Genomic DNA, 27,470 nt, shown 5'->3' with positions numbered 1-27,470 from the left:
CCAAACTTCTCCGACTATAGATCGCGAAGCTAAGACACCAATGTACCAAGAACCAGAAGAGATGGAGGAGATGCAAGACAAAGGAAGTTGGAAGACCGTAGAGAAAAGAAAGAAAGCTACAACACCAATCTCGCCAAGAAAGACAAGGAGCCAGACAAGTAAAAATTAAGAAAATTGTAGGTCCGATAGACCAATTTGGTCTCAGTGGACGTTAACCATCATCATCATCATCATCATAAACAAAGATGACCTTAACGTGTTGATTTGTGGTAGCATCGAATGTGCTCTAGCCATGAAAATTGGTGCAGAGGCTAAAGCACATGAAATCTCCAAGACCCAGAAATGGTTTGGGGAAATTCCACCCGGTTAGAGAGATATTGAAATAATTAATATTTTTAATGGAGTTCCTAAGTCTAAACTTAAGAAAATTAAAATATTAATGGGTATTAATATAAAATTGGGTGAGAATGTTCTAAATGACATGGATCAAGCCAAATCTAATCTTAGTCGTCGATTAGAGACTTAATCTCGGTTGTTGAAGACTCAACAGGAAAAGTATAAGAGGAGGCTTAAGGGTCAGTTGGAGATACAACAAGATTGATCAGTCAGTTCGATTTTCTAGAGCGGGGCTTGCTGAGAAAATTTGAACAAGTGATCTGTTGCAACAAGGGGCAATTAGTACATAGCAGGGAGGCAGAGATAGTGCCTGAGGGTTAGCACAGTGACTGAAGAGGTTGACGCAGAGGCAGCCAGAGTTACGCAAAGGCAGCAGGAGCCACGCAAAGGCAGCTAGCGACTGCACAGAGGCTGAGGGGCCTGCATGGGTGACGCAAAAGGCCAAAGAGCTGATGCAGAGAGGCAGAAGGCTGACGCAGAGGGTTCAAGAGCTACGTTGAGGCTAGCAGGGCTGATGCAAAGCCTAGGAGAAGCGCCGAAAGGATTTTCATGGGGCAAACTAGAGCTGAGAGGCTGAATATCTATCTCCGAGGAGAGGTATTATTGTCGTGTAACAATCGTTTTTGGGTGAACCAATTCAGCACCCTAGTTGTACTCAAGAAATCTGCATAATAATAAAACCCTCAAAATTGTTGCACTGGTTTTCTCTCATTGAGTTTTTCCGGGGACGATTGTCCAAAAATAGCATTGGCCCTTGTGTGTTTGTCTAGTATTTCAGTTGTTGATATGTATATGAGTTAAGGCTACGTTTGTGTTTATTTTCAGTATCTATATGTATAAAAAACTTGCTAATGGAATAAACAAGTAGGTGAAATAAACCAAATAATGCAATAGGGACTTCTAATGTGTCAAACTTAGAAATTTCAACATAAAGGATGTTTAGGAGCCGAAGGCTTCTAGGAACCAGGCCAAGGAGATTACAACTTCGAGGATGTTTCCAGACCAGGTGGCAAGAACAGCTTCCAATTCAAAGGGAGCAGCCATGGCAACGAATGTGGTTCGAAGATTGAAGTCAGTATTAGGTAGCAGAAGTACCACCCTCATTAAGTAGCAAAAGTACCCTTCCTTTGGTCTAGGTATAGAGTATTTGAACCTTGGTATAGAATATCTAGGCCTCTCTAGGCTTTTTCCAGTACTTTGTGCCATATTATAGACCTATTGTCCATAACTTTGATCCATAGCATTAGAATACCCTTTAGGTGATCTACGGAAGCCTCCCTTGTGGTCAAATGCCACTAAAGAGTGACAGAAAGGTTGTTGAGGTGACAATGGTGACCCTTTCTCGTGTTTCCATAAGATCTAACCCCGTCTAATGAGACTTTGCACTAGGCCTGCTAGATTTTGTGACAATATGTCCAAAACCACCATTGTTTGACCCAACAACTTTGACTCTTTCACCGATTCACGTTTACCTAACACACAATTCAGAGGTTTGCAATTCAATAGCTATGGAAATCCAAGTGTACGACTACTTTTCATCATAAGTTGTCCTCTCTTAGCTTAGGGAAACTAATACATTTTAAGGAGGAATTGATTTTGCTTGTAAAGGCCAATTCACATTTTTGTCGTAAAGATGTCAAGCCCCAAGACTCCCAAGCTATTGGAACACATGCGCAAATGTTTGTTTTTCTCAATTTTTTAGGAAAGAAATTTCCTTGTAATCCTATTAGATTGATGAAACTTTGTCCTATTCTATAACTCTTCATTCCATGAAGTAATAAATCAAGTATTTATGTTATATACATACATACATACATACATATATATAAAATTCAAGAAAGATATGGCAGCGTAACTTCATCGAAATATTAAAAGGTTAGTAAGGTGGTTACAAACTTACAAGCGAGCATGTAGAGGCAGGGAGAGTGGGGGTATAATTCTTCAACCTTAAATCATGTGAAGAAAAAAAAAACTTGTTTAAAGAGATGAAGCACAAAAGTTAATCAAGAGAACTTGTAGGCATTTGTTGATTATTTGTGAACTAAATGTAAGGGCAATAGGCCATAGTCTTCCATAAAGTACTACTACGCAATGTCGTACAACAATACTCTCATTTTGTGGAACTAGGGAAAAGAATCAAATGATGCAAAATTACCATCATCTCCTCGAAAATATTGTATGATTATAAGGTCACCAATTTCGATCGAAGTTCTGAGTTCAAGTAGAGTCGTTAATGAGATGGGCTTAAGGGAAAAATGCCTTAAACATGGTCATATTCTCTTACATCCTACATTGTTGACCTCTTCAACAAGGTAGTTTGTGCATGTTGCCCCTCATGGTCCTAGTGTGAAAATTTCGAAAATCGAAATCCTATTGCAACAACTGGAAATAATTCTCCTAATTGTTAATTTAATTTAACAACTTATTTACTGTTTGCTACGACAAATACTGAATTAATCACACTGCAAACTACACAAATAAAACTGCGAAAGAATAAATGTTGGAAGAAACGCTAGCATACACACATAAAATAACACAGCTATTTTTGGACAGAAGTCCCTGGAAAAACCCAACTTGGGAAAACCGGTGGAGCAGCTGAGGGTTTTAATATTAATCTGCAGTGAAATAATCTCAATACAATTGGATGTCGAAATTGGCAATCCTACAAAGAAATACTGGCAAGAGGAATCTAGTGAGGGAATCTCCTCACTCCATAGGCAAATCCAGGCTCTGACCTCACCTCAAATTGAGTTGTCCAAACTAGCTCTGCGCAGACTGTCACCCTAGCACAGTAACTTTTGCACTCAGCCTGAACCAACTTCTCCTCAAGTCGTTTGATCTGTTGTTGTCTGGGAAAATGTCTCTCCTAGCCTCTGGAACCTCTGCCCAGCTTCTAGCATTGAAACTCTGCTTTTCCCCTAGCATATTTGAAATTGCCTCTAGAGGCTACTGCGTTGCTCTGCGTCGGCCTCACTTTGGCTCACTTGCCTCTCTACAAATGCACTCACCAGAACTAGAATCCTTCCTCCAACTTCATTGTCCCTACCCTCTCTCACTGCTTTGATCTCTAATTCTCTCTCTGACAACTAACTGTTGCTACTCAGGAAATCGATCTACCAAGAGATCGAGCTACTCAAGTGTCTCATCCAAGTGCCCATCAACTTCTTCTTATAATCCTTTGTAGGGACTCCAACGACCAAGATTAAATCTTAATCGATGGCTACGGTTAACTTGAAGTAGAGCCATGTGAGTTTCTAGTAGAACATTCACACCTTGACTTAATTAATTCTGATTGATTAACCATATTCCCTAAGTTTAGACTTGGGAAATATTTAAAAAACTAGCTAATAATCTAATTAAATCATTTCCTGGCGGAATTTCCAGAAACGATTACTGGGTTTTGGAGATCTCCTATATTCTAGCCTCTCTACAAACTTTCGTGTCTAGAACACATTCGATGCTACAAAAATTAACACCTAGAACATCATCCACTGAATCATGAAACTAGGCAATAGTTCAAATGTAGACAAGTATAAGACCATCATGACTAGACACATAATTGCCGAACTTTATGCTACCTTCCTGAATATGAGGGTATCATAGTATTTTGAGCAAAGAAAGCTCAAGATTGTTTGACAAGTAGGAATTTGAAATAGTTGCCAGATGATGGATCACATTTTCACACTTAATGTTATTATTGAAGAGTTTAGGCAGCAGTCTTCCAAAGTTTTATGTTGTTTTCTAGACTTTTGGAAGGTTTTTTTATTCAAACCCAAGAGCATCCTTATTCCAAAGATTAAGTGGCAATGGCCTCCCTAAGTCTCTCAATGACATTGTCTTGAGGCTCCATGAAACAGTGGTAGGAGCGCTCTGCCCATAGAAAATCTATTCTAACTTCATGAATAGTATGATTAGGGACAAGTAGGGTTTCCCTCTATATCCCACATTGTTTGAGAATTACATTGACAAGTTGTAGAAGTATCTCAAGGAGAACACATATATAGATGATGGTTGTATCCTTCAAGCTTCACCACATCTTCATTTCAATACTCTTCTTTGCAAATGGCATGGTCCTTTTGGCTTCCTCCACCAAGAGCCTTTAGAGGCAGTTGGAATCTCACCAATCTTTATGCTCTTACACAAATATTCGTCAACCTTAATAAAACGAATGTCATCACTTTCAACGCCTACAAGAACTATCAAGGGTTTTCACTTCTTCTTTGAAGGGGGAAATCTGATGATTACTACACCCTATACATATCTCGGGGTTTCATTCACAATCCTTCAGGTTCACCATGAGACTCACTTCCCAACCTCAACTCCAAAGGGCGATGTTTTCTTGGCCTTGCTCAAGCACCAATGTTTCAATTTGTATTTTCAAGACATTCTCACAAAGACACACCTTTGACACCATCATTAAACCCATGATTTGTTATGGGGTTGAAGTTATCCTTCACAAATTGGGCATGACTTGAGATAGTGCAGTTTATCATGCTCCACTGTATGATTCATTACAAGCACACAATCCCACGAGAAATCTTCCAAGCCGAGTTTCGGCCCCATCCTTTACATTAGGAGAACATTCTTAGACTTGTTTTCTTCCTCCACAAGATCTACACAATGAGGGCCTCTACTTATGGACATTGTATATATCCATGTCTCACTTTTTGCTCTTCTGAGAAGATTGCCTTCCTTGCCTTCTCTGGACGTAAACGATGTTAGTTTTCAAAGGCCCTTCATTTCTCTAGTCCATTGGCATTTCTATAAAGCATCTCCCACTTTTTAGTATTCCTTGGATGCCCCCAATTTTAGACTTATTTTCTTCCTCAATATCTACATAATGAGGGACTCTACTTATGGGCATGATATATACCCATATCTCATTTTTTTCTCTTTTGAGTAGATTTTCTTCCTTTCCTTCTCTAGACGTAGATGATGTTGGTCTTCAGAGGCACTTCATTTCTCCAGTCCTTTCTCATTTCTATAAGGTTGATGATTGTAGCAGCGGATAGGTAGTTCTACATTGCCTAGGTGTGAAGCATGCAAGAATCGTCCAAAGCCATCTTAGAAACTAGACCAATTTATTGAGTAAGTTGTCTTCATGACTTCATGATTTAGCCTAAGTCTAACTTAGGAAAAGCAGATTAATTAAGTTAATTAATTAATGTTGCCTATTAAGCTAGGAAAACTAAGGAAATGTAAATTTAATTACAATAGTGAATTTGTTTTAATCTCAACCATTGATCTCAAGTGGGTTAGGATTTAATCCTAACCATCCATCATTTCGGAGAATAAGGTTAGGGATTTTGACTCAATGAGAAATTGTAAAAGCAACCCTATCGAGAGGAGGAAAACACAACAATTGACATAGATTGAGAGTGATTTTCTCAAGGGCTGAAGAGAAAAAGAAGTGTGCAGCACTGAGAGGAAAATTCCAGAGAAGGCCGTACCATTTTCTGAGCACAAGTTTTGCATAGGCCGCACAAGGAGAGCTGAGCTGCCGCACAGGTATAGTGGCCGGGTCGCACGTTCCGCACAAAGGTAGCTTCAGCAAGCTGCATGTATGGAAACAGAGGTTGTGTGTGGGTTGTACAGCACTTCTATAGTGGAGATCAGATTTCTCAGGGGCGGATTTGCCAGGTTTATTTGCTCTAAGAATTTATGTAATTTTCTGTGGGTCAATTCTCAGTAAGGGAGCCTCACTGTTCAGAGAATTAAAAGTGAAGATCAATTGAAGGAAAGTCCTGTGTATGATTGATTTCCTATATTTTGCTATTGCTGTCTAAATTTTATGAGTTTAAAACTCTGTGTATTCTACATTCAGTAATTGCAGAAACATTTTATGGGTTATAAAAATTACTAAGAATTGAAATCAGATCTAGAATTTAGAAATTAACATATAATGCATCTCCTCCTTTTCAATATTCTTTGGATGCCCCCAATCATGTTCTCTCCACCAAAGGACAGATCAACAAGACAATAAGGGATGGCACCGATCAAATGTACATTCAAAGCATTGGGCCCCCTCCCCCGCTCCCTCCCCCACCTCAAGCTCCTGGCCCCAAGATGACCTTTTATTATGAGCACTCCATGCTGCTACAAGATGGTATCAATGTTTGTCTTTACTACATTTGACACCATTGGTGATTGGCTTCAAGATCCCAATCAACCAAATGTGGGTTTGCTCCCACCTTCTCAAAATCGAGATGGACCACCACATCCCTTGGTTGGCAAGGACCTATGAGCAATACCATCTATAGGTATTAGGGAATTGAGTCTAAGAAGCACTTTGGTTTCAATTGTCTCATATACTACAAGATCAATGTCAGGTTCCACTATGTGTTTCTGGAATCGAGATGTTCCCTTGCAATTTTCTTCCACCAAACCAAATTTTCTTCCACTACACCGATCAGAGATGCTTAGCTTTATAGATATGTGATGAAATGATCAACAAACAGGATACTTTTCACAGCTTCACAACCTCTATAGAACCAATGCCACCAAGCTTATTTTTTCTTTCTTTTGATCTATCTTGATGGTTGGAGACGTTAAGAGCAAATTTGGCTACCTAGTTTTAGAGCGTGTAGGTCACACATTAATGAGATAGAAGACTTCTTCACACCTAATCAAGATTCAAAAGACACCCACTTTTATGAGACCTCAATACCAAACCTGCTCCTTACAAAGCAATGCCCACCAGAGCCAGTCAAGCAACCAAACCATCATGATTTTCTTCTCCTTTACCTCTAATGTTAGAAAAGACAGGTCATTTCAATCCAAAGCTCCTCCCAAGATTATATAGTCAAGCCCCTTTAACACTGGGTACACTCTAGGAGACACCATTGGGATTTGCCTCAGCCCTTTCATGGTGATAGATGGAGATAGGGATGCCTCTGCTTCTACCCTTATTTCAAATTACGGTGTTGTCAGTTGATGTTGAGCTGGGGCCTCCTGCCCCTAAGGCTTTTCACTTCAGTTTCCCCTAGCTACTACTCTCTCTCTCTTTTATTGTTATTTGCATCTTTTTTATTTTGATAACATTTTGGCTTCCAAGAGTGATCTAGATACTCCCATGGTATATTGGTTATTGATTGTACTCTCTAGTCCCATTGACCTTGTCCTAGCTCATTTGTGAGCATTAATAAAATTACGTCATCTTATCATATCATATACCATCACCCAAGATGGACCTACGTCACCTGGAGGTACAAGAAATGGGGATGGGAAATGGTACATGTTTTGAATATAGCATTCAAAAAAATTCATACAAAATGTAATAAAAAAAAATAGAAAATAAGAAACGACACACACACACACACAGATTTATAGATAGATAGACAGATGCATGAATAGGACAGAAATTATTATACCCATGCTTTGTATATAGATGTATAAGCAGAAAATTTCAAATTTTCCTTTTTCAACTGCTCCTTCATTTGTTTGTTAATTACTAATTACTTGTACCAATTTATTGAGTGAGTTGTCTTCGTGACTTCATGATTTAGTCTAACTTAGGAAAAGCAGATTAGTTAAGTTAATTAATTAATGTTGCCTATTAAGCTAGGAAAACTAAGGAAATGTAAATTTAATTACAATAGTAAATTTGTTTAAATCTCAACCATTGTTCTCAAGTGGGTTAGGATTTAATCCTTACCATCCATCATTTCGGAGATTAAGGTTAGGGATTTTGGCTCAATGAGAAATTGTAAAAGAAGCCCTAACGAGAGGAGAAAAACACAACAATTGACATCGATTGAGAGTCATTTTCTCAAGGGCTGAAGAGAAAAAGAAGTGTGCAGCACTGAGAGGAAAATTCCAGAGAAGGTCGTACCATTTTCTGAGCACAAGTTTTGCATAGGCCACGGAAGGAGAGCCGAGCTGCCGCACAGGTCTAGTGGGTGGGTCGCACATTCTGCACAAAGGTAGCTTCAGCAAGCTGCATGTGTGGAAACAGAGATTGTGTGTGGGTCGTACAGCACTTCTATGGTGCAGATCAGATTTCTCAGGGGCGGATTTGCCAGGTTTATTTGCTCTAAGAATTTATGTAATTTTCTGTGGGTCAATTCTCAGTAAGGGAGCCTCACTGTTCAGAGAATTAAAAGTGAAGATCAATTGAAGGGAAGCCTTGTGTATGATTGATTTCCTATATTTTGCTATTTCTGTCTGAATTTTATGAGTTTAAAACTCTGTGTATTCTACATTCAGTAATTGCAGAAATATTTTATGGGTTATAAAAATTACTAAGAATTGAAATCAGATCTAGAATTTAGAAATTAACATAAAAGGCATCTCCCACTTTTCAATATTCTTTGGATGCCCCCAATCATGTCCTCTCCACCAAAGGACAGATCAACAAGACAATAAGGGATGGCACCGATCAAATGTACATTCAAAGCATTGAGCCCCCTCCCCCGCTCCCTCCCCCACCTCAAGCTCCTGGCCCCAAGATGACCTTTTATTATGAGCACTCCATGCTGCTACAAGATGGTATCAATGTTTGTCTTTACTACATTTGACACCATTGGTGATTGGCTTCAAGATCCCACTCAACCAAATGTGGGTTTGCTCCCACCTTCTCAAAATCAAGATGGACCACCACATCCCTTGGTTGGCAAGGACCTATAAGCAATACCATCTATAGGTATTAGGGAATTGAGTCTAAGAAGCACTTTGGTTTCAATTGTCTCATATACTACAAGATCAATGTCAGGTTCCACTATGTGTTTCTGGAATCGAGATGTTCCCTTGCAATTTTCTTCCACTACACCGATCAGAGATGCTTAGCTTTATAGATATGTGACGAAATGATCAACAAACAGGATACTTTTCACAGCTTCACAACCTCTATAGAACCAATGCCACCAAGCTTATTTTTTCATTCTTTTGATGGCTACCTAATTTTAGAGCATGTAGGTCGCACATTAATGCGATAGAAGACTTCTTCACACCTAATCAAGATTCAAAAGACACCCACTTTTATGAGACCTCAAAACCAAACCCGCTCTTTACAAAGCAATGCCCACCAGAGCCAGTCAAGCAATCAAACCATCATGATGTTCTTCCCCTCTACCTCTAATGTTAGAAAAGACAGGTCATTTCAATCCTAAGCTCCTCCCAAGATTATATAGTCAAGCCCCTTTAACACTGAGTACACTCTAGGAGACACCATTGGGATTTGCCTCAGCCCTTTCATGGTGATAGATGGAGATAGGGATGCCTCTGCTTCTACCCTTATTTCAAATTACGGTGTTGTCAGTTGATGTTGAGCTGGGGCCTCCTGCCTAAGGCTTTTCACTTCAGTTTCCCCTAGCTACTACTCTCTCTCTCTTTTATTGTTATTTGTATCTTTTTTATTTTGATAACATTTTGGCTTCCAAGAGTGATCTAGATACTCCCATGGTATATTGGTTATTGATTGTACTCTCTAGTCCCATTGACCTTGTCCTAGCTCATTTGTGAGCATTAATAAAATTACGTCATCTTATCATATCATATACCATCACCCAAGATGGACCTACGTCACCTGGAGGTACAAGAAATGGGGATGGGAAATGGTACATGTTTTGAATATAGCATTCAAAAAAATTCATAAAAAATGTAATAAAAAAAATAGAAAATAAGAAATGACACACACACACACAAACAGATTTATAGATAGATAGACAGATGCATGAATAGGACAGAAATTATTATACCCATGCTTTGTATATAGATGTATAAGCAGAAAATTTCAAATTTTCCTTTTTCAACTGCTCCTTCATTTGTTTGTTAATTACTAATTACTTGTACTGACCATTTATCTATTTCTGTTTTCAGATTATGAAAATGTCCTTTTCATATCAAATTTTCCAGCAAATCTCTGTTAAATGTTTCTCAAATGTTTCCATACATTAGCTTCTAGGAAACATCTTCTAGAAGTTTCCTGAGACTTTCAGGCAAAATTCTATACAAAAATATGGAAACAAGCCCCAAGTCAGAAGTTTCAGTTATATAGGATCAGACATATCTAGGCTCTTGTAATGGATTTTAACATGCTGCGGAAGTAGTAACGGTCCTAACATTTGAGGCTAAATCATCCCATTTGGTTAAAAAGAATGTGGTGATAGTGGTTCTCACTGGCCTCTTGCAAAAATCAAGTTTAATTTAATCATATGTAGCTCTAATACTACTAACAGATGTTCCAATCTTTAAGGCAATTGAAGTGTTTGGAAAAGTTACTTATACTAAGAAATATTTCTACGTAAGCAGGGACAAGGAAGGGTTTTCCAGCCATAGCACAAAGTTCACAAAAAACAGAACACAAAAATACCTCTATAATTTATCTGTGTAGGAACTCGAAGATTTTTAGAGACTGTTCAAGGAGTGCATCAAGGTATGTCATGTTGTACAACTACATGATTTATTAGATGAAAATTATCAAATTAAAATGTGATTGAGCGGTTGCACAGATCTTTGGACTACTTTTAGCAACAGAATATTGGTTAATAAAATACGTATCATGACAATTATGCTTTTGTATTTCATAGTCAAGTGGCTTTTTTCAAGATAAAAAGGTTAAATATTGGAATCGATAGGGCATGTTAACTTCTCTTTACTTTTAGGAAACAGATATAATTTAATAAAAATACATATACGATGATTATACTTTTATATTTCATATTCAAGTGGCCTTTTGCAAGATGAACAGGTTAAGTATTGGAATCAATAGGGCGTGTTAATTTCTCTTTACTTATAAATGGAACAATATTTCATGTATTTTAGCAGCATAACTTTGGTATGCAACACTCATGGCATGATGCATACAGGCAGAATTTATGAGTTCTGAGGAGAAAAGAGTTGATTCTTGGAACTAATATGAATCATAGAGGTAAATATGTTTCTGCATGTGAAATTTTAATTCATTCATAAAGTTTTGACATCATGGCATACAAGGGCATGACAGAAATGCCAAGATAAAATGCTTTCATAATTATGAAAAGATAATTGCCTTTATGCATTTATAATTTTATATAGATTATACTTCACCTGAGGAGGAGTATGCCCGAGGGGTTCTCGAAGAGGCCTTGTGTCAGCTAATGGATGTTCTGCCGGCAGCTCAAACACTATCTGATTCAAAACCTGATAAAACATCAAAGCACTTAAGCTTCATATTTTAAACATAGATAATAACATACTAATCTCAAAGCCTTCATTTCAAATGCATTTGGTAAATCATTTTCAATGTTAGCAACCAAAGTTTCATTGTCTCCTACAAAGATTGAGATCGTCCACATATAACAAAATAATAACCAAACCATCAGCCTTTATGGGTACTATCCGTATTAGATCTTACATGTCCTTTGCTTTTAAAAGATTCATCTATTTTAAAGTACTATGCTCTAGGTTCTTGTTTTAGATTGCAGAATCCCTTCTTGAGTTGACACAACATATGTGCTTTTCCTAACCAAAAATCCTTCATGAAATTCCAGTGATTTATGGAAGTGCCCCAGGTACCCCACTCCCATTATGGAACCAAGCACCGAATAGAAATGCTGAAGGAGTGCACTCCCATCCTGCACAAATGTGTTCCAGTCTGTGTGCTCCTGAGTGCTCCACAGATGGTCAATTTTCTCCATGCATTTTTCATTCATATGTTTAGGGCTTTGAGAGGGTAAAGGGGAAGCATGAGGAGAGAAGATTTTTGATAGCTTGGAGTGTGGGTGTTGTAGCAAGCATTCTACTGTTGGGGTGGGGGGGAATATTAGCAAAGTATATTTACAGTGTCAAGCGAGTTGAAGTAAGCCCTAAGACCTAAACTCTGTTGTTTCTTTGTGTGTTGTCTATTTGTTTATTTTTTCTCTTCACCTACCTCACATTTCCATTCCTCCTCCTCTTTCATTCTCTTGCAGGTTTTCCATCAATCACTTTCAAAAATGGTAGGAGGTTGATTTTTGTGGTAATCATGTTGGTGGAAGAAGTAAGTTCTAAAGCCTAAACTCTGTTGTTTCTTCATGTGTTGTCTATTTGTTTATTTCTTCTCTTCTCCTACATTACTTTTCCATTTCTCATTGTCTTTCATTCTCTTGCAGGTCCTCCATTAATCACTTTCAAAAATGGTAGTAAGTTGATTTTTATGGTAATGGTGTTGGTGGAATAGGAATCACGAGGAAGACAATAATATGACTGATAATGACCCATTCATTGGGGCAAGGAAGAACTAGAAGGGAATGTGGGTCAAGATTCAGAAGATGATGAAAATACAAGTAGAACTAATACTTCAACACCATTGTCGAAGTATGTCACAAGACTTCACGAAGAGAAAGGAGGCAGAGCAACAAAATTTATGCAACTCTGAATTTAGATCTAACAAGCCTTACACCAGATTATATTCCCATGTGAGGCAGCATTCTTACGGACAATGACCAGGTAGAAAGAATCAAGGAATGAAATTGCACCTCAAAATAACAAATTCAATAAACACTAGATTCATCAAAGAAGAGCAAGCAGCAAAAAGATCAAGACTTGGGAAGGGGGCTGAAAATAGACAGATTTGGAATTGATGCCAAAGAACTTCCACAAATAGCATGAATTTCTAACCGCAACTACTGGATAATTATTCTCTAGTAAATAGCTTGCTGTAAATTTAAAGATCTACGAATAAAAGCACTGTTGGACTTTCAACATGTAAATAAAAGATAAAAAGCAGAAACAAAATAACAACACCAATCTCATATACATGCACACATAAATTTCTGCCCTTGAATCTGATGTTTCATTAATAAATATCTTTAGCATACAAGGGCTCCCTTACCAGGAAAATGGCCCTCTGAGAAAAAATACAAACAGCAAAAACTTGGAAATTTTCCAGTTGATCAAATCCTCAAAACCTGTCCTTCAATCTTGCTAGCTGATCTAGATCCCTCTCCCTTGCTTGCCCTTGTTATTTTCCTCGGACCCTGCACATTTGGATGAATGCCCTTCTCCACCCAATCACTAAATTCTCACTATCTCATTGTGTCTTGTGCTCCAAAGATGTGTTTTCTACCTTAGCCTAGCCTTCCTTTTATAAGTTTGAGTTATTGACCAAATCCACAACCCTAATCTCCAAAGTGATTGAATTAGATCTCAACTTCACTTGAAACCAACAGTTGAGATTCATCTAATTCACTAATGCAAATAATCTTTGCATTTCAGTAGATTAACTCTTTTTTCTTATAAAAGTCAATTACTTTAATAATTCTTTTAATTAAAGTAATTGCTAAGGTTAAGAGTTATTTTGGATAACTTCCACACATCTAGACACTTAGACCTGTGCAGAAATACCTATCTGATGCTACTACCATCAAGAAATAGACCATTCTCCCAATCCTCCCTAGTTGGTCGCATAGTTTTAAAAATCGGCCAATTCAGACCAGAAATCAGCCAAACCGGCCAGCCAATTAGATAGCCTCGGGATCAAACCGGACCAAAAAACCCGATTGGATGGCTGGTTACGACCGGCTTGGCACCTAACCGGCCGATTCCGACACAAATGGGCCAGGTCAGTCCGCGCCAATGTTACTAGGGAGCGGGAGCGAAAACAGGTGCGGGAGCGACATTTTCAGAAGCTCCCGGTTTGGGAGCGAATCTCGGAGTGTTTTTTATATAATATATATATTTTTTATATTTTTATATTTTGATACATATATGTCAACAAAAACATGTAGAATGATGAATTAGATATAAAAAACATAAAAAACATAGATTGAACCATATAACAACAATCATCTAGAAGTTATAATCTTTATCAACCACGTCCACAAGTTAGTAACTTAGTAACATACAACATATTGAGTCTCATGATTCATCAATCTTAAAGTTTCAAGCTTTCAAAATTCAATATATAAAATTTATCATCATTGATCACCAAAGTTGTACTTGTAAGCTAAGTGTAACCATTACAACAAATAATATCTAACATGAAATGAAATGTTATAAAATGAAATGAAACAACTTTCAACTTTCATGAAGCATCATACTCATAATTCATTACTAATGAGTTATAATTGCCAACTTCAAACTTAATCGTCATATATTGTTTAAAAAAATATCATAATAAATATGAGAGAGTCAATAGTTATAAAAACTACTAGAAACTAGAAAAGACAAGTAAATCTATTATCTATTGCTTATGCTTGGGCCTCTTGCCACCACGAAAAATGTCTAATTTTTTAGTCTTGTTGGAAAATCAGGATCTTTGTCATTAATATCACCCTCTAAGCGCATTAATATTCAGAGGTATCTTTACCATTACCTCTGTATTTGTATAGCGATCTTTGTCATTAATATCACCCTCTAAGCATTAACATAAGATTGAAAAAGCATAGCATGTCAAGTCAAGATTTTGTTTGAGTGATGCGTACATTTTTAGGAGGGTCATGATAGAGGAGTTTGACAACCAATGTCACTAACATCAAGGTACATAGAGGGATTGGTGCTCTTGATTAAATACGAGTTCCATACCCTAATACATGACAAAATTCAATGGAAACATTGCAATCCTAAAATCCTGAAAAACTGATAAGTCTGTTGGATTTTGAATGAAATCTAAAATTCTACTTTCTCCATATGAAATCCAATGAGGTCGGAACCACTCTCAAACATCCTGAGTCATTTCATGGTAATGTTAAAAATTTAAGTAAAAGGAAAAAAATGAAAATTAAGGAGAATGTCACTTTTACTTTAAGAATTTAACATTACCATATGTCACTTTTACTTTAAGAATTTAACATTACCATGAATTGCATATCAATACTAGGGCCATAGATTTGATCATTAAGTTGCCGCACTCGAAAATTATTTGTTTCTTTGAAAAAAATTGCATTTGGAACATCATTGCAAAAAAAGGCAAACTGCTCCCAAAAACACTCCCGCCACTTTTACTTTAAGAATTTAACATTACCATGAATCGCATATCAATACTAGGGCCATAGACTTGATCATTAAGCTGCCCCACTCAAAAATTATTTGTTTCTTTGAAAAAAATTGCATTTGGAACATCATTGCAAAAAAGGCAAACCACTCCCGAAAAGGCAGGGAGCGTTGTTTTTTTAGGGAGCACTCCCGAAATCACTCCCTTTTCGGAAGCGCGCTCCTGACCCGCTCCCAAGTCACTCCCACCCGGAGCACAGGTTGGGAGCGGGATCGAGGGGGGGAGATGCTCCCCCGCAACACTGGTCCGCGCGGAGCTAGGTGGCCTTGTGGGTCCCACATATGGTTTTTTAAGGTGGTTTTTCCCAAACCATGGCAAGATTTCCCTCCAAATTTAGTCCCTTACAATTATAAAAGCAAGCCCAACTTCTCATTTGTCTTACACATTTGATTTCAAGTGTTTGTGGGAGTTTGGGAGCTTGGACAGTGCCGCAACAGACTTGAGTTTTGGAGCAACAACAGCAAGTTTGAAGGTTCTTTGTCATCTTGGAGGAGCTTTCTAGTGGAGTGGGCATCTTTGGGCATCTTTGGGAGGAGACTTCATCAACTAGTTTTCATTTCCAACCTTCCAAGTAAGATTTTTCACTAAAAAAATTCTAGATTTCATTGGTCTCTGTTTTTAAACTTTTCCCCCTCTTGCAAGTTAAAATGCATCAAGGAAGAAGGATAGTAGTTGATCATAGGTTTTGCATTTTCCTATTTTATTTGCAAATCTCTTTCATTCAAAATCTGAAATTTCACCATCCATTATGGCCCCAAAAGCCAAAGATGTTGCATGGGTTCACTGTGATGTTGTTGATGGCAAAATGTTGTGCAAATATTGCAAGCACCCAATGGGAGGAGGGGGTATTTATAGGTTGAAACAACACTTGGCTAGTATAAGAGGCCAAGTAACCCCTTGTGATGCACCAAATGAAGTCATAGGGCCTATTAGGAAAGAATACCTTGAAAAGTTTGAGAAGTATCAAAAGGCAAAGGCTAGGGAAAAGGCTATACAAGATGAAATTGCAAGGAAGAAGGAACTTGCAGAAGTTATGGCTAGGAGAGAGAGAGAAGCAAGTGGGTATGATGATTTTGACTTTGAAGACTCCTCCACCAATCTCCAAGACCCCTTCTGTTATGTTCCTCCCTCTTTTGGGTCTCAACATCAAGGCCGAGCCAAAGGTAAAAGAAGGATGAACATTAAGAAATATTTCACACCTTCCTCCACCTCAACCTCTGCTACTACTAGTGTCACTACCTCCCAACCAAGTCTAAGTCAACCCACCTTGGATGCTCATTGGAAAAAGCAATGTAGAGATGTTGCTTTTGAATACATTGCCAGATGGTGGTATGATGCAAATATCCCCTTTAATGTTGCTCGCTCACCTTACTACTAAGCTATGTGGGATGTTGCTTTTGCTGGAAGAAAGGGCTTTAGAGGCCCTACTATGCATGACATGAGGGAAAGACTTTTGCAAAAAGAGATTCCATCCATTGGAGATTATTTGAATGAATATAAAGTGTCATGGACCAAAACAGTTTGTTCCCTCTATAGGGGAAAACCCAGTGAACTCTTCCACTAGCATAAATCAAGATGAGATAATCCAAGACCTCTTAAACCTAGACAAATATCTCCTCCAACGACCAAGTCGACCCTTTCCTTCTTATAGATGATCCTTACCAAAGTATCCCAAGTACCAGTTTCACAACTGCAGCTTCAATCTAGAATTTCGGCCCCCAGCTTCAAAACTTCGGACCTGCAATAGATTCATAATTTCGGCTCTAGCAACAACCCAATAACTTCGCACATGTGAGAGATAGAATGCCCAAAAGCTCAATTTAGGTCTTCCCAGCGAATCTTCTTCTTCTCCAACAATTTCGCTCTCTTTTTCTGCTCTTTTTTCTTGTAGATCGAACTTCTTGAGCATGTATTTCAAATAGGTCGAATTGCTTCTTATTTATAGCCTTCCAGTTGAGTCGGAATAACACTAATTCAAGCCGACTTGTTGAGGATAGGGCCAACTTGGTGTGGAGATGACAAATAATCTTTTTGACTCAAAAGTAATTATTTTTACATGATAGAAAAGCCCGAGAAGGGTCTAATAAAAGTGACAATGACTCTATTGACTTAATACAAAACCTAGAAGCCTTCAATGGAGCCTTTAACCTAAAAATTGATGACCCAAGCATGAAACCCATGCTTTAATAAATCACTTTCTTTTTATAATAAAAATATATATATTTATTTTGACAAATATATTGCATCATGATTCAAATACAATTATGAAGACCGACACTAGTTACATTCTTCAACATAGTAGGCTAGTGGCCTAATAGCTTGAGTTTTAGCATTGTTTTTTGGACTCTAGAGGCCATTTAGAGCCTCATTGGTTATATATTTTGTGGATGATATCATTGATATGTATTGCACTCGGTGCCATTTTGATATATGCACCCTTACATGGTATATAGATGAGAAGAATTTCCATATTTTGTCTCTAACAGTTTGGAATCATGGTTTGTAATCTTAAATATAAGTTTTTTCATTAAAAAAATATTTTATGTATTTTTTTCAATTCCCAGTTTATTGAATCCGATTTGATCCAGTTTGATCCGGTTCTGGTTCAAATCACGATAAGATAGGCAACCGGTTCGATGCCAAGTTCCGATTTTTTGCAGTCAGCGATATATCCAGGTTTGTGACAGCTCCCAAATGTTAAAATTTGGGTACCAGAGGGCAAGTGGTTCCCTAAGGCTTTGATCTTTGGCCTAGGGAAAAGTGTCCAACTTTATTTTTACTTTTCTCCTAAAGTGACTTTATAAGTGGTAAAGTCAATTTAATTTAAAAATGACTTTGTAAGTGGTAAAGTTACATTCTAATTTAAAAGTGACTTTATAAGTAGTAAAGTTACATTCTAATTTAAAGGTGACTTTAGTAAAGTCAATAAAGAATTAAAAAGTGAAAAAGTGACTATGGAAATAAAAAGCAAAGTGGGTCTTTATTTAAGTGGGTGAGTTAAAAAAATAAAAAGTGAGAATTAAATGCACATTTATTATCATCCCTAGATCTAAATGAATCTCAGTCATTAGATCTTAGGGTAACCCAAGAGGTCATTTAGAAAGTAAAAGGAGAAGAGAAGAGGAAAAAGAGCATTCATTCTTTCATGAGCATTTGAGAGAAAGAGAAGAGAGAGTAAAGAGAAAATTTCTGAGCAGTGAGAAAGTGAAAGAGAACAACAAGAAGACATTTCAGCAAATCTGGGCAGCAGCATTTATTGGCACGCATCCCAAGGCAAAAATCGTACAGCGGGAGAAAGGCATAGATATCGAGGAAGAGGGACAGCAGCAAGGGCACAAATTTCGAGGCAGATTTGGGCATGAATTTCGAGGCAGTCGTACTGCAATCTGTATGGTCTGTACAGTCTGTACAGCAAGTTCTGGGCATGTTTCTCAAGGCAGGCCGTACAACATTTAATGTTGCTTTATTGCTGGAAAAAATTTTGTTTTGGTTGTTTGCTGATTGGCACGATTTTCGAGCACAGAAATCGAGATAAGTTCTAATTTGTGGTTGCTAGAATTTTTATTGTGATTTTAATTTCTCTGTAAAAGCATTTTCAAAAATAAAAAAGAGCTCTCAAACTGGTTTTCCCCATGAGTTGTAGGGGGGTTTTCCAGGGTCACATTGACCAAAAATCACTGTGTTATTTTATGTGTGGCAGTCATAATTTTGTTGTGTTTTATTTTTGCAATTTCAGTAGTTGTGAAATCTCTAAATTTGTGTTTTTAGAAAATCTTGTCATTTCTAGATTTTAGAATTTTTATCATGCTTGGATTTAAAACTAAATGCACGGAGTGATAAGGAAAACTGATAACCGGAGTGGGGGTTGAAATTTCTTCATGGTATCAGAGCTTGGTTAGCTGAAAAATACAGTTTGGGACAGCAAAGTGAAAATTACAGCACACTGATTTTTACACAGAAAACATAAACATTTACCACAAATTTGAAAATTTCAGTTTGGTAGGGCAGTGAAACATGTCTTTGGGTTTGAAAGTTGAAGACAAGTTGGATGGGCAGAACAACTACAGTGCATGGAAAGAGAGAATCCAGAGCATCTTTGAGGAAGCAGAAGTCTAGGGCATTATGGTAAATAGCACACAAAACCCAGTAGTAGTACCTGCTAACCCTGTACAGTTGGCAGAGTTTAACAAAAAAAATGCTAAAGCAAAAAGATAGATTCTGGAAGGAATCAAAGATCATGTCATTCCTCATGTTAAAGGAAAGACTTACGCACATGAGATGTGGATGGCCTCGACCAGTGTTTACTAGAGCTCAAATGAAAACAGAAAAATGCTCCTAAAGGAGAAACTGAAGGCCATTAAAATGGCTAAGACTGACAGTGCTACAACATACCTCACAAAGATCACTTCAGTGAGAGATGAGTTGGCAGCCATAGGTGAGATCATTGCACCCACTAAGTTGGTGAGGATTGCTTTGAATGGTCTTCCCAAGACTTGGGACAATTTTGTGGATGGCATTGTTGCACAAGAAAACCTTCCCGATTGGGAGAGATTGTGGGATGATTGCATTCAGAATGAGATCAAAAATAACCATCTTGGGGCAGCCAAACAGGTGGAGGAGGATAACTATGTGGCATTGTTAGCAAAAGGCAAGAAGGGCAGAGCAAAGAAGCAAGCTTCCAACAGTGGAGGCAAAGGCAAAGGTAAAGGCAAGCAGCAGAACAAGGAGAAGGACTATTCCAAAGTCAAATGTTGGAACTGTCAAAATTTGGGACACTATGTTGTTGTGTGTCCGGAGAAGAAGAACAAGAAAGGGAAAGACAAACCCATGGCAGTTTCTACGGAGATAGAGAGCTTCTCAGAGAGCTTTGATCAGGAGTTTGGGTTCATAGCTTGTGAGGCCACTAGTGCAGGATCACCTGCCATACAGGTTCAGGTTCAGAGGGAGTGTGCATTCCCCACTACTAGCAGAGCATCTTCTAGCATTTGGTATGTTGATAGTGCGCTTTCCGCCACATGACAGGAGTCAGAGTGTAAAGTTTTGTAGATGTTCTATGCTAAGAGCAATTTCACTTTCCTCACAGCAATCATACAAGTAGATAAGCAAAATGCAGATAGAACATATAAGCAGATCTTACAGAAGACAAATCAGAAACAAGAAAAATGTATGTGTTTGTTTCGGCGGTCAACAGGATGCTTCAACCAGCAAAGTCTCCTATGGTCATCCAGCCCAGCATGTGTCACAACAACCCTCCAACCAGTAGATGAGTCAACCCAAGTCAGTTCTACAAAAGTCAACGCTGTCCTGAAAAGTCAACGCAGGGGCAGCAAGCTAAAAGTCAATGCAGCAGCAAAACGGTCAACCCTTTGACCTCGATTTTTGTGCCAGGTAGTATGGCCTTCAAAAATCGAACCTCCCACAAGTTTTCAGCTTGTTTGGACCAAGCGTTGACCAAAGTCAATGCTGGTCAAACTTCTGCGAAACCCTAGCAGCAGAAACCCTAGCAGCAGAAAAATCCTCTTCGTCCTTCCCACGTGTGGCTGAAATTCGTCCTCCAGGTAGCTCGTACTTTTTAGGATGAGAGAGGAAGATGTGAGTTATGTTTTGTTCAAATTCTCTCCAACTTTTCCTGTATATATATATCCATCAATGAGGGTGTGTGACACATCTGTTGGGCATGTGAGCCTACATTACAAAACTAGCTGACCTTTGCACATATAATTTATTAAGAATAATAAATTCAAAATATAAGTTCTGCTCATCGGATTAAGACTATTTTTATATGGATTTTACACCTCTCAGAAAGAGGAATCCAACAAAAATATTAGCCTCTTAATCTGAGCATCAGAACATGGAGTTTGGACCTAGTTGTCCAAATTTAACACAGAGAGTATTCCTCAGAGCTTTCAGAGGGTGATACTGATATGGAGGTAATACTTGGTGATGACAGCATTGTTAGAACAATCGGTGTGGGGACATTGACATTTGATAGGGAACCCTAACCTCCCTTGAAAGTGTCAAATGTTCTATATGTTCCTGGAATGAAGAAGAACCCGATATTTGTCTTAGCACTTGAGGACAAAGGGTATGATATGTTGTTTAGGAGAGGGCAGGTGCTTATATATCTGAGGGGAACTCCAACTTCTTTAGCTAGAGAGATTGGTGTGCGCCATGCCAAGGTGTACAAGTTCTCATTCCAACCCCTGATGGATTGAGTTACAGCACCCGAGATAGGACCGACAGCAGATCTAGCAATTCAGAGTTGTGCGAGATTTGGCACCGCAAGATGGGGCACATGTATCATGGGGCCTTGAGTACATTGCGGGATATCACCATTGGTGTGCCAGATTTCAGTTCTGATCAACTTGATGTATGCAGAGGATGTGCTATGAGGAAGTTTGCCAGATCCCCTTTTCCCAACAATGACAACAGCGCAACTGGGATCCTTGACTTGATTCATACCGATGTGAGTGGTCGGATGTTTCAACTTTCATGTATCCTTGAGTGGATATGAGTACTATGTTTTATTCACTAATGACCACTCCAGGAAGACCTGGATTTATTTCTTGAAGACCAACAGTAAGGTCTTCAAGCGGTTTCAAGAGTTCAAAGCTCTTGTGGAGACCCAGACAGGTAGGAAGATCAAGGTCCTCAGGTCGGACAATGGAGGGGAGTATACCCTTGGTGAGTTTGTTGATTTATGTGCTGAGGCAAGGCATTAGGAGGGAGTTCACAATTCCTTATTAACCCAGCAGAATGGGGTTGCAGAGAGGAAGAACAGATCCATTACAGGGGCTGCCAAAGCCATGCTTCATGATTTAGGGTTACCTTTATTTTTGTCGGCAGAGGCCTGCAACAGTGTGGTGTACTTGCAGAACAAGAGTCCACATCGTGCCTTGGGGAATGTGACTCCAAAGGAGGTTTTTTCTGGGAATAAGCCTAATGTTGGGCACCTTCATATCTTTGGGTGCCTTATATATTCCTATGTCCCCAAGGAGAACAGGACCAAGCTAGAGCCCACTGTGGACAAGGGCATCTTTGTGGGTTATAGCAAGACCTCGAAAGCTTTTCGGATTTATATTCCTGCACATAGGAAAGTGGTTGTCGGGCAGGATGTGAAGTTCGAGGAAAAGAGAGCTTTCAGGAGGTCATGGGAGTTACAGTATCAAGAGTCACTAGACCCTCAAGAGCAACTGATTCAGTCACAGGGATCCAGTGGTCAGGGATCAGGAGGTACATTGATTACAGTGTCAGGTCCATCAGTGAGCAGTGGCTCTCAGATTCGGGTGGGTGGTTCTTCGGGCAACATGCAGGGCAGTCAGCAGAGCAGCTCACAGGGTAGTCCACTAATGGACAGTTCGCACGGTACTTCAGCATCTACAGGCACAGATTCAAGCATGAGGTCAGTTGGCAGGCCTTCAAGAGTTCAGGCTTCTGATGATGATGAGAATTATTTCACTCCGGTGGGAGAAGTATGCTCAGGGAAGAGGAAGCCCAAGTGGCTTCATGACACCTTGCGCGAGGCCACCTCGGTTGCTGGGCCAAAGAGACGGGTTAGAGAGAGTAAACCACCTGAGTGGTTTTGTAGTTACGTGGCATTGGTAACAAGCATTGTTGACTCCGAGCCTTCTAGTTATGAAAAGGCAATCGTCTGGAGAGAGGCCATGATGGAGGAGTATTCTTCTATTATGAAGAACGATGTTTGGGAGGTAATGTCGAGGCCTGATGATAAATTAGTTGTTACTTCCAGATGGCTCTACAAGATAAAGCATGTTGCAGATGGCAGCATCGAGAAGTTCAAGGCTCGGTTTGTGGCAAGAGGGTTCTCACAGGTAGAGGGAGTTGACAATGAGGAGACCTTTGCTCTCGTAGCTCAATATACATCTATTCGCTCCATTATATCAATTGCAACAGAGATGGGTTGGAAGATCCACCAGATGGATGTGAAGACTGCATTTCTCAATGGCTTCATTCAGGAGGAGGTTTATATTGAGCAGTCGCAAGGCTTTGAGGTGCATGGGAAGGAGTCCCATGTATGCAGATTGAAAAAGGCACTCTATGGCCCGAAGCAAGCTCCTAGAGCTTGGTACTCGAGGATTGATACATACTTGCAGCAGTTGGGTTTCACAAAAAGTGAGGCTGATCTGAACCTGTATTTCATTGTGGTGGGTGAAGAGCCTCTCATTCTAGTGTTGTATGTCGATGACTTGATCATCACTGGTGCAAAGAGACTCATTGAGGGCTGCAAGAGAGATCTTGCTTTAGAGTTTGAGATGAAGGATATCAGCTTGATGCATTATTTTCTGGGATTGGAGGTGTGGCAGGAGGAGGGGCATTTCTTCCTGGGACAAGGGAAGTACATTGTGGATATTCTTAGCAGATTTCACATGGAGGACTGCAAACCCATGTCTACACCTATGATCACTAACTGGAAGAAGCTTCACACTTCTGATTCTGAGCTGGTGGATCCTACTGTATACAGACCACTGATTGGTTGTTTGATGTATTTGGTCAACACTCGACCAGATATATGTTTTGCAGTTAACACTATGAGTCAGTTCATGTGTGAGACCAGGAGAGTGCACTAGGTAGTTGCAAAACACATTCTTCGTTACTTGCGGGGGACTGTGGATTTTGGTCTGGATTATAGACAGGGTGATGGAGTGAGATTGGCAGGATACACGGATTCAGATTGGTCAGGTTGTGCTTCAGATAGGAAGAGTACTTTCGGGCAATGTTGCACGAAGCGCCCCCCCCCCCCCGGTTCCAAGCCCCGAAGCGCGTCCCGTACAGAAGCGCCTAGGAAGCTTGGCCAGAAGCGCACTTCCGAAATTCAGAAGCGCTGCTTCCGAATTTTTTGCCGCTTCCTGGAAATTCGGAAGCGTGGTACGGAAGCGCTGCTTCCGAAGTGCCGAAGCACGCTTCGTACGACGCTTCGAGCGTCGGAAGCGTGGCACTTCAGAGGAGGAAGCGTACGCTTCCAGAAAAGCTTCTGGAAGAGCGTTTAGAAAATCGTTTTTTTTCAATTTTTTTTTTTTATTTTAGGTGAGTTTGCTTGTTGGGGGTAGGTCCACCTTGGGTTAGGGTGACGAATGAAGGCAACAAAAAATATAAATATATCAGATGCTCCCTCATGGTAATGTTAAATTCTTAAAGTAAAAGTGACATTCTCCTTTATTTTTCATTTTCATCATTTTACTTCAATTTTTAACATTACCATGAAATGACTCAAGGATGTTTGAGAGTGGTTCCAGCCTCATTGGACTTCATATGGAGAAAATAGAATTTCATATCCTATTCAAAATTCAACAGACTTAACAGTTTTCAGGAATTCAGGATCAATGGAATTGTGGCATTTCATTAGATTATATCAAGTATGAAGGTATGCGATTAGCATTTAATCAAGAGCACCAAGCCCTATATGTACCCTAGTGTTGGTGGTGTTAATTGTTGAACTCCTTTGTCACACGGAACGCCCTTAGCAAAAAATTACCTTTCAATCAAGTCAAAATCATCGATCAAGCATGTTAAGCTTTTTCTACCATATTTTAAGTCTTGAATTAGGTAGTTTGATCAAAATTGGGCAATGTTGACTAATATCCCTAGACAATCGAGGTAGAGGCAAAGGCTAGACAAGAGGAGAAGAATCTAGATTCTAGATGGTTGATGCATCTAAATGGTTGATGCTCGAATAATTAATCATTAATGTACAATGGATGTTATATCTATCTTGATTTATGCAAAAATATGCATGTTTTCATGTCTTCTACAACTAATTTGGTATTTGGGATGTTTGTTTTGAGTATAAATGTAAAAAAAAAATATATATATATATATATAGCAGACGCTTCGCTTCCTAGATTTTTGGAAAATGACGCTTCCAAAAAACGTCCACGCTTCCAAAAAACGTCCACGCTTCGTCCCCGCTTCGTGCAACATTGCTTCCAGGTGTTGTTTAGGGTTGGGTTTGGTAATTGTGTAATAGATCAGCCGGAAACTACAGTCAGTTGCATTGAGCTCAGCTGAGGCAGAGTATATGGTTGCTAGTTTGGCTAGTTGTGAAGCCATATGGATTCGCAAGATGTTGTTTGATCTATTTGGTCAAGCATTGAAACCTTCAGTAATTTACTGTGATAATCAGAGTTGCATAAAACTCACGGAGAATCCAATTTTTCATGATAGGTCAAAGCATAATGAGATCAAATATCACTTTATTAGACTATGTCCAAAAGGGAGCTGTCAAGCTTGAGTACATTTCCATAAATGAGTAGGTGGCAGACATTTTCACCAAAGCCTTACCACGGGGCAAGCATGTCTACTTCAGAGACAAGATGGGAGTGGTGAGGAACACTTTCCTCGATAAGAGAGAGTGTTAAAATTTGGGTACCAGAGGACAAGTGGTTCCCTAAGGCTTTGATCTTTGGCCTAGGGAAATGTGTTCAAATTTATTTTTACCTTTCTCCTAAAGTGACTTTATAAGTGGTAAAGTCAGTTTAATTTAAAATTGACTTTGTAAGTGGTAAAGTTACATTCTAATTTAAAAGTGACTTTATAAGTGGTAAAGTTACATTCTAATTTAAAAGTGACTTTATTAAAGTCAATGAAGAATTAGAAAATGAAAAAATAACTATGGAAATAAAAAGCTAAGTGGGTCTTTATTTAAGTGGGTGAGTTAAAAAATAGAAAGTGAGAATTAAATGCACACTTATTCTCATCCCTAGATCTAAATGAATCTCAGCCATTAGATCTTAGGGCAACCCAAGAGGTCATTTACAGAGTAAAAGGAGAAGAGAAGAGGAAAAATATTATTTATTCTTTCATGAGCATTTGAGAGAGAGAAGAAAGAGCAAGGAGAAAATTTATGAGCAGAGAGGAAGTGAAAGAGAACAGCAAGAAGACATTTCAGCGAATCTGAACAACAGCATTTACTAGCACGCATCCCAAGGCAAAAGCCGTATAGTAGGAGAAAGGCATAGATATCGAGGAAGAGGGATAGCAGCAAAGGCATGAATTTTGAGGCAGTCATACTATTGAAATCCATATGGTCCGTACAATCTATACAGCAAGTTCTGGGCACGTTTCTCGAGGTAGGCTGTACAGCGTTTAACGTTGTTTTATTGCTGGAAAAAATTTTGTTTTGCCTATTTTCTGATTGGCACAATTTTCAAGGTGGAGTTCAAGCACGGAAATCGAGATCAGTTGTAATTTGTGGTTGCTGGAATTTTTACTATGTATTTCAATTTCTCTGTAAAAGCATTTTCAGAAATAAAGAGCTCTCAAACTGGGTTTCTCCAAGAGTTGTAGGGGGTTTTTCCAGGATCACATTGGCCAAAAATCACTGTGTTATTTTCTGTGTGTGGCTGTCATAATTTTGCTGTGTTTTATTTTTACAATTTCAGCAGTTGTGAAATCTCTAAATTTGTTTTTTCAGCAAATATTGTCATTTCCAGATTTTAGAATTTTTATCATGCTTGGATTTAAAACTAAATGCATGGAGTGATAAGGAAAACTGATAACCGAAATGGGGATTGAAATTTCTTCACCAAGGCAGAGCATTAGACAACAGCAAAAAGAATTTTGAGATATATAAAAGATGCAGCAGATTTTGGCATCAAGTATGGCATAACTGTAGAATTTCAGTTGGTTGGATATTCAGATTCAGATTGAGTGGGATCTGTGGATCATATGAAGTCCACAACTACTATGCATTCAGTCTTGGTACATCTACAGTTATGTGGATATACAAGAAACAACAGGTTTCACTTTCTTCTAAAGAAACAGAATACAGAGCAGTGCTTAAACAGGTATGTGAAGCAGTTTTCCTTTCGGAATCTTTGCATATTTACAAATCAGACAGACAGAGCCTACAGATCTCTATTGTGACAACTGGGGGGTTCTCAAATTAACAAAAATCCATTCTTTTATGAGCACACAAAACATAATGCAGCAGTAAATTGTCACTACATCTGGCAACTCATTGAAGATGGAGAAGTTGCGCTAAAATATTGCACCACATAGGACCAGGCTGCAGACATCCTCATCAACCTATTCAGCCCAGGTAAGATTGTAAAGGCTGCAGACATCCTCATTAACCATTCAGGGATGGTGTTGATGTACTTATTTA

At 38.9% G+C, this 27,470-nt stretch overlaps 1 protein-coding gene across 2 annotated transcripts in view; it reads right to left on the bottom strand.

Moving 5' to 3' along the window:
- The window catches only part of LOC149262130 (uncharacterized), a 145,622-nt gene that overhangs the window by 43,514 nt on the left and 74,638 nt on the right, over positions 1-27,470 (bottom strand). For both annotated transcript variants that reach the window (XM_089423449.1, XM_089423453.1), the window contains exon 4: positions 11,422-11,514. In XM_089423449.1, coding sequence (XP_089279575.1) covers positions 11,422-11,514 — 93 coding nt within the window. The remainder of the gene's footprint in view (positions 1-11,421; positions 11,515-27,470) is intronic.

Source organism: Pinus tabuliformis, chromosome 6 (genome assembly GCF_031772625.1).
Source record: "Pinus tabuliformis cultivar Carrire ecotype Pingquan chromosome 6, CPIR1, whole genome shotgun sequence".
Taxonomy (NCBI): domain Eukaryota; kingdom Viridiplantae; phylum Streptophyta; class Pinopsida; order Pinales; family Pinaceae; genus Pinus; species Pinus tabuliformis.
This window is presented reverse-complemented; position numbering and strand designations above follow the sequence as displayed.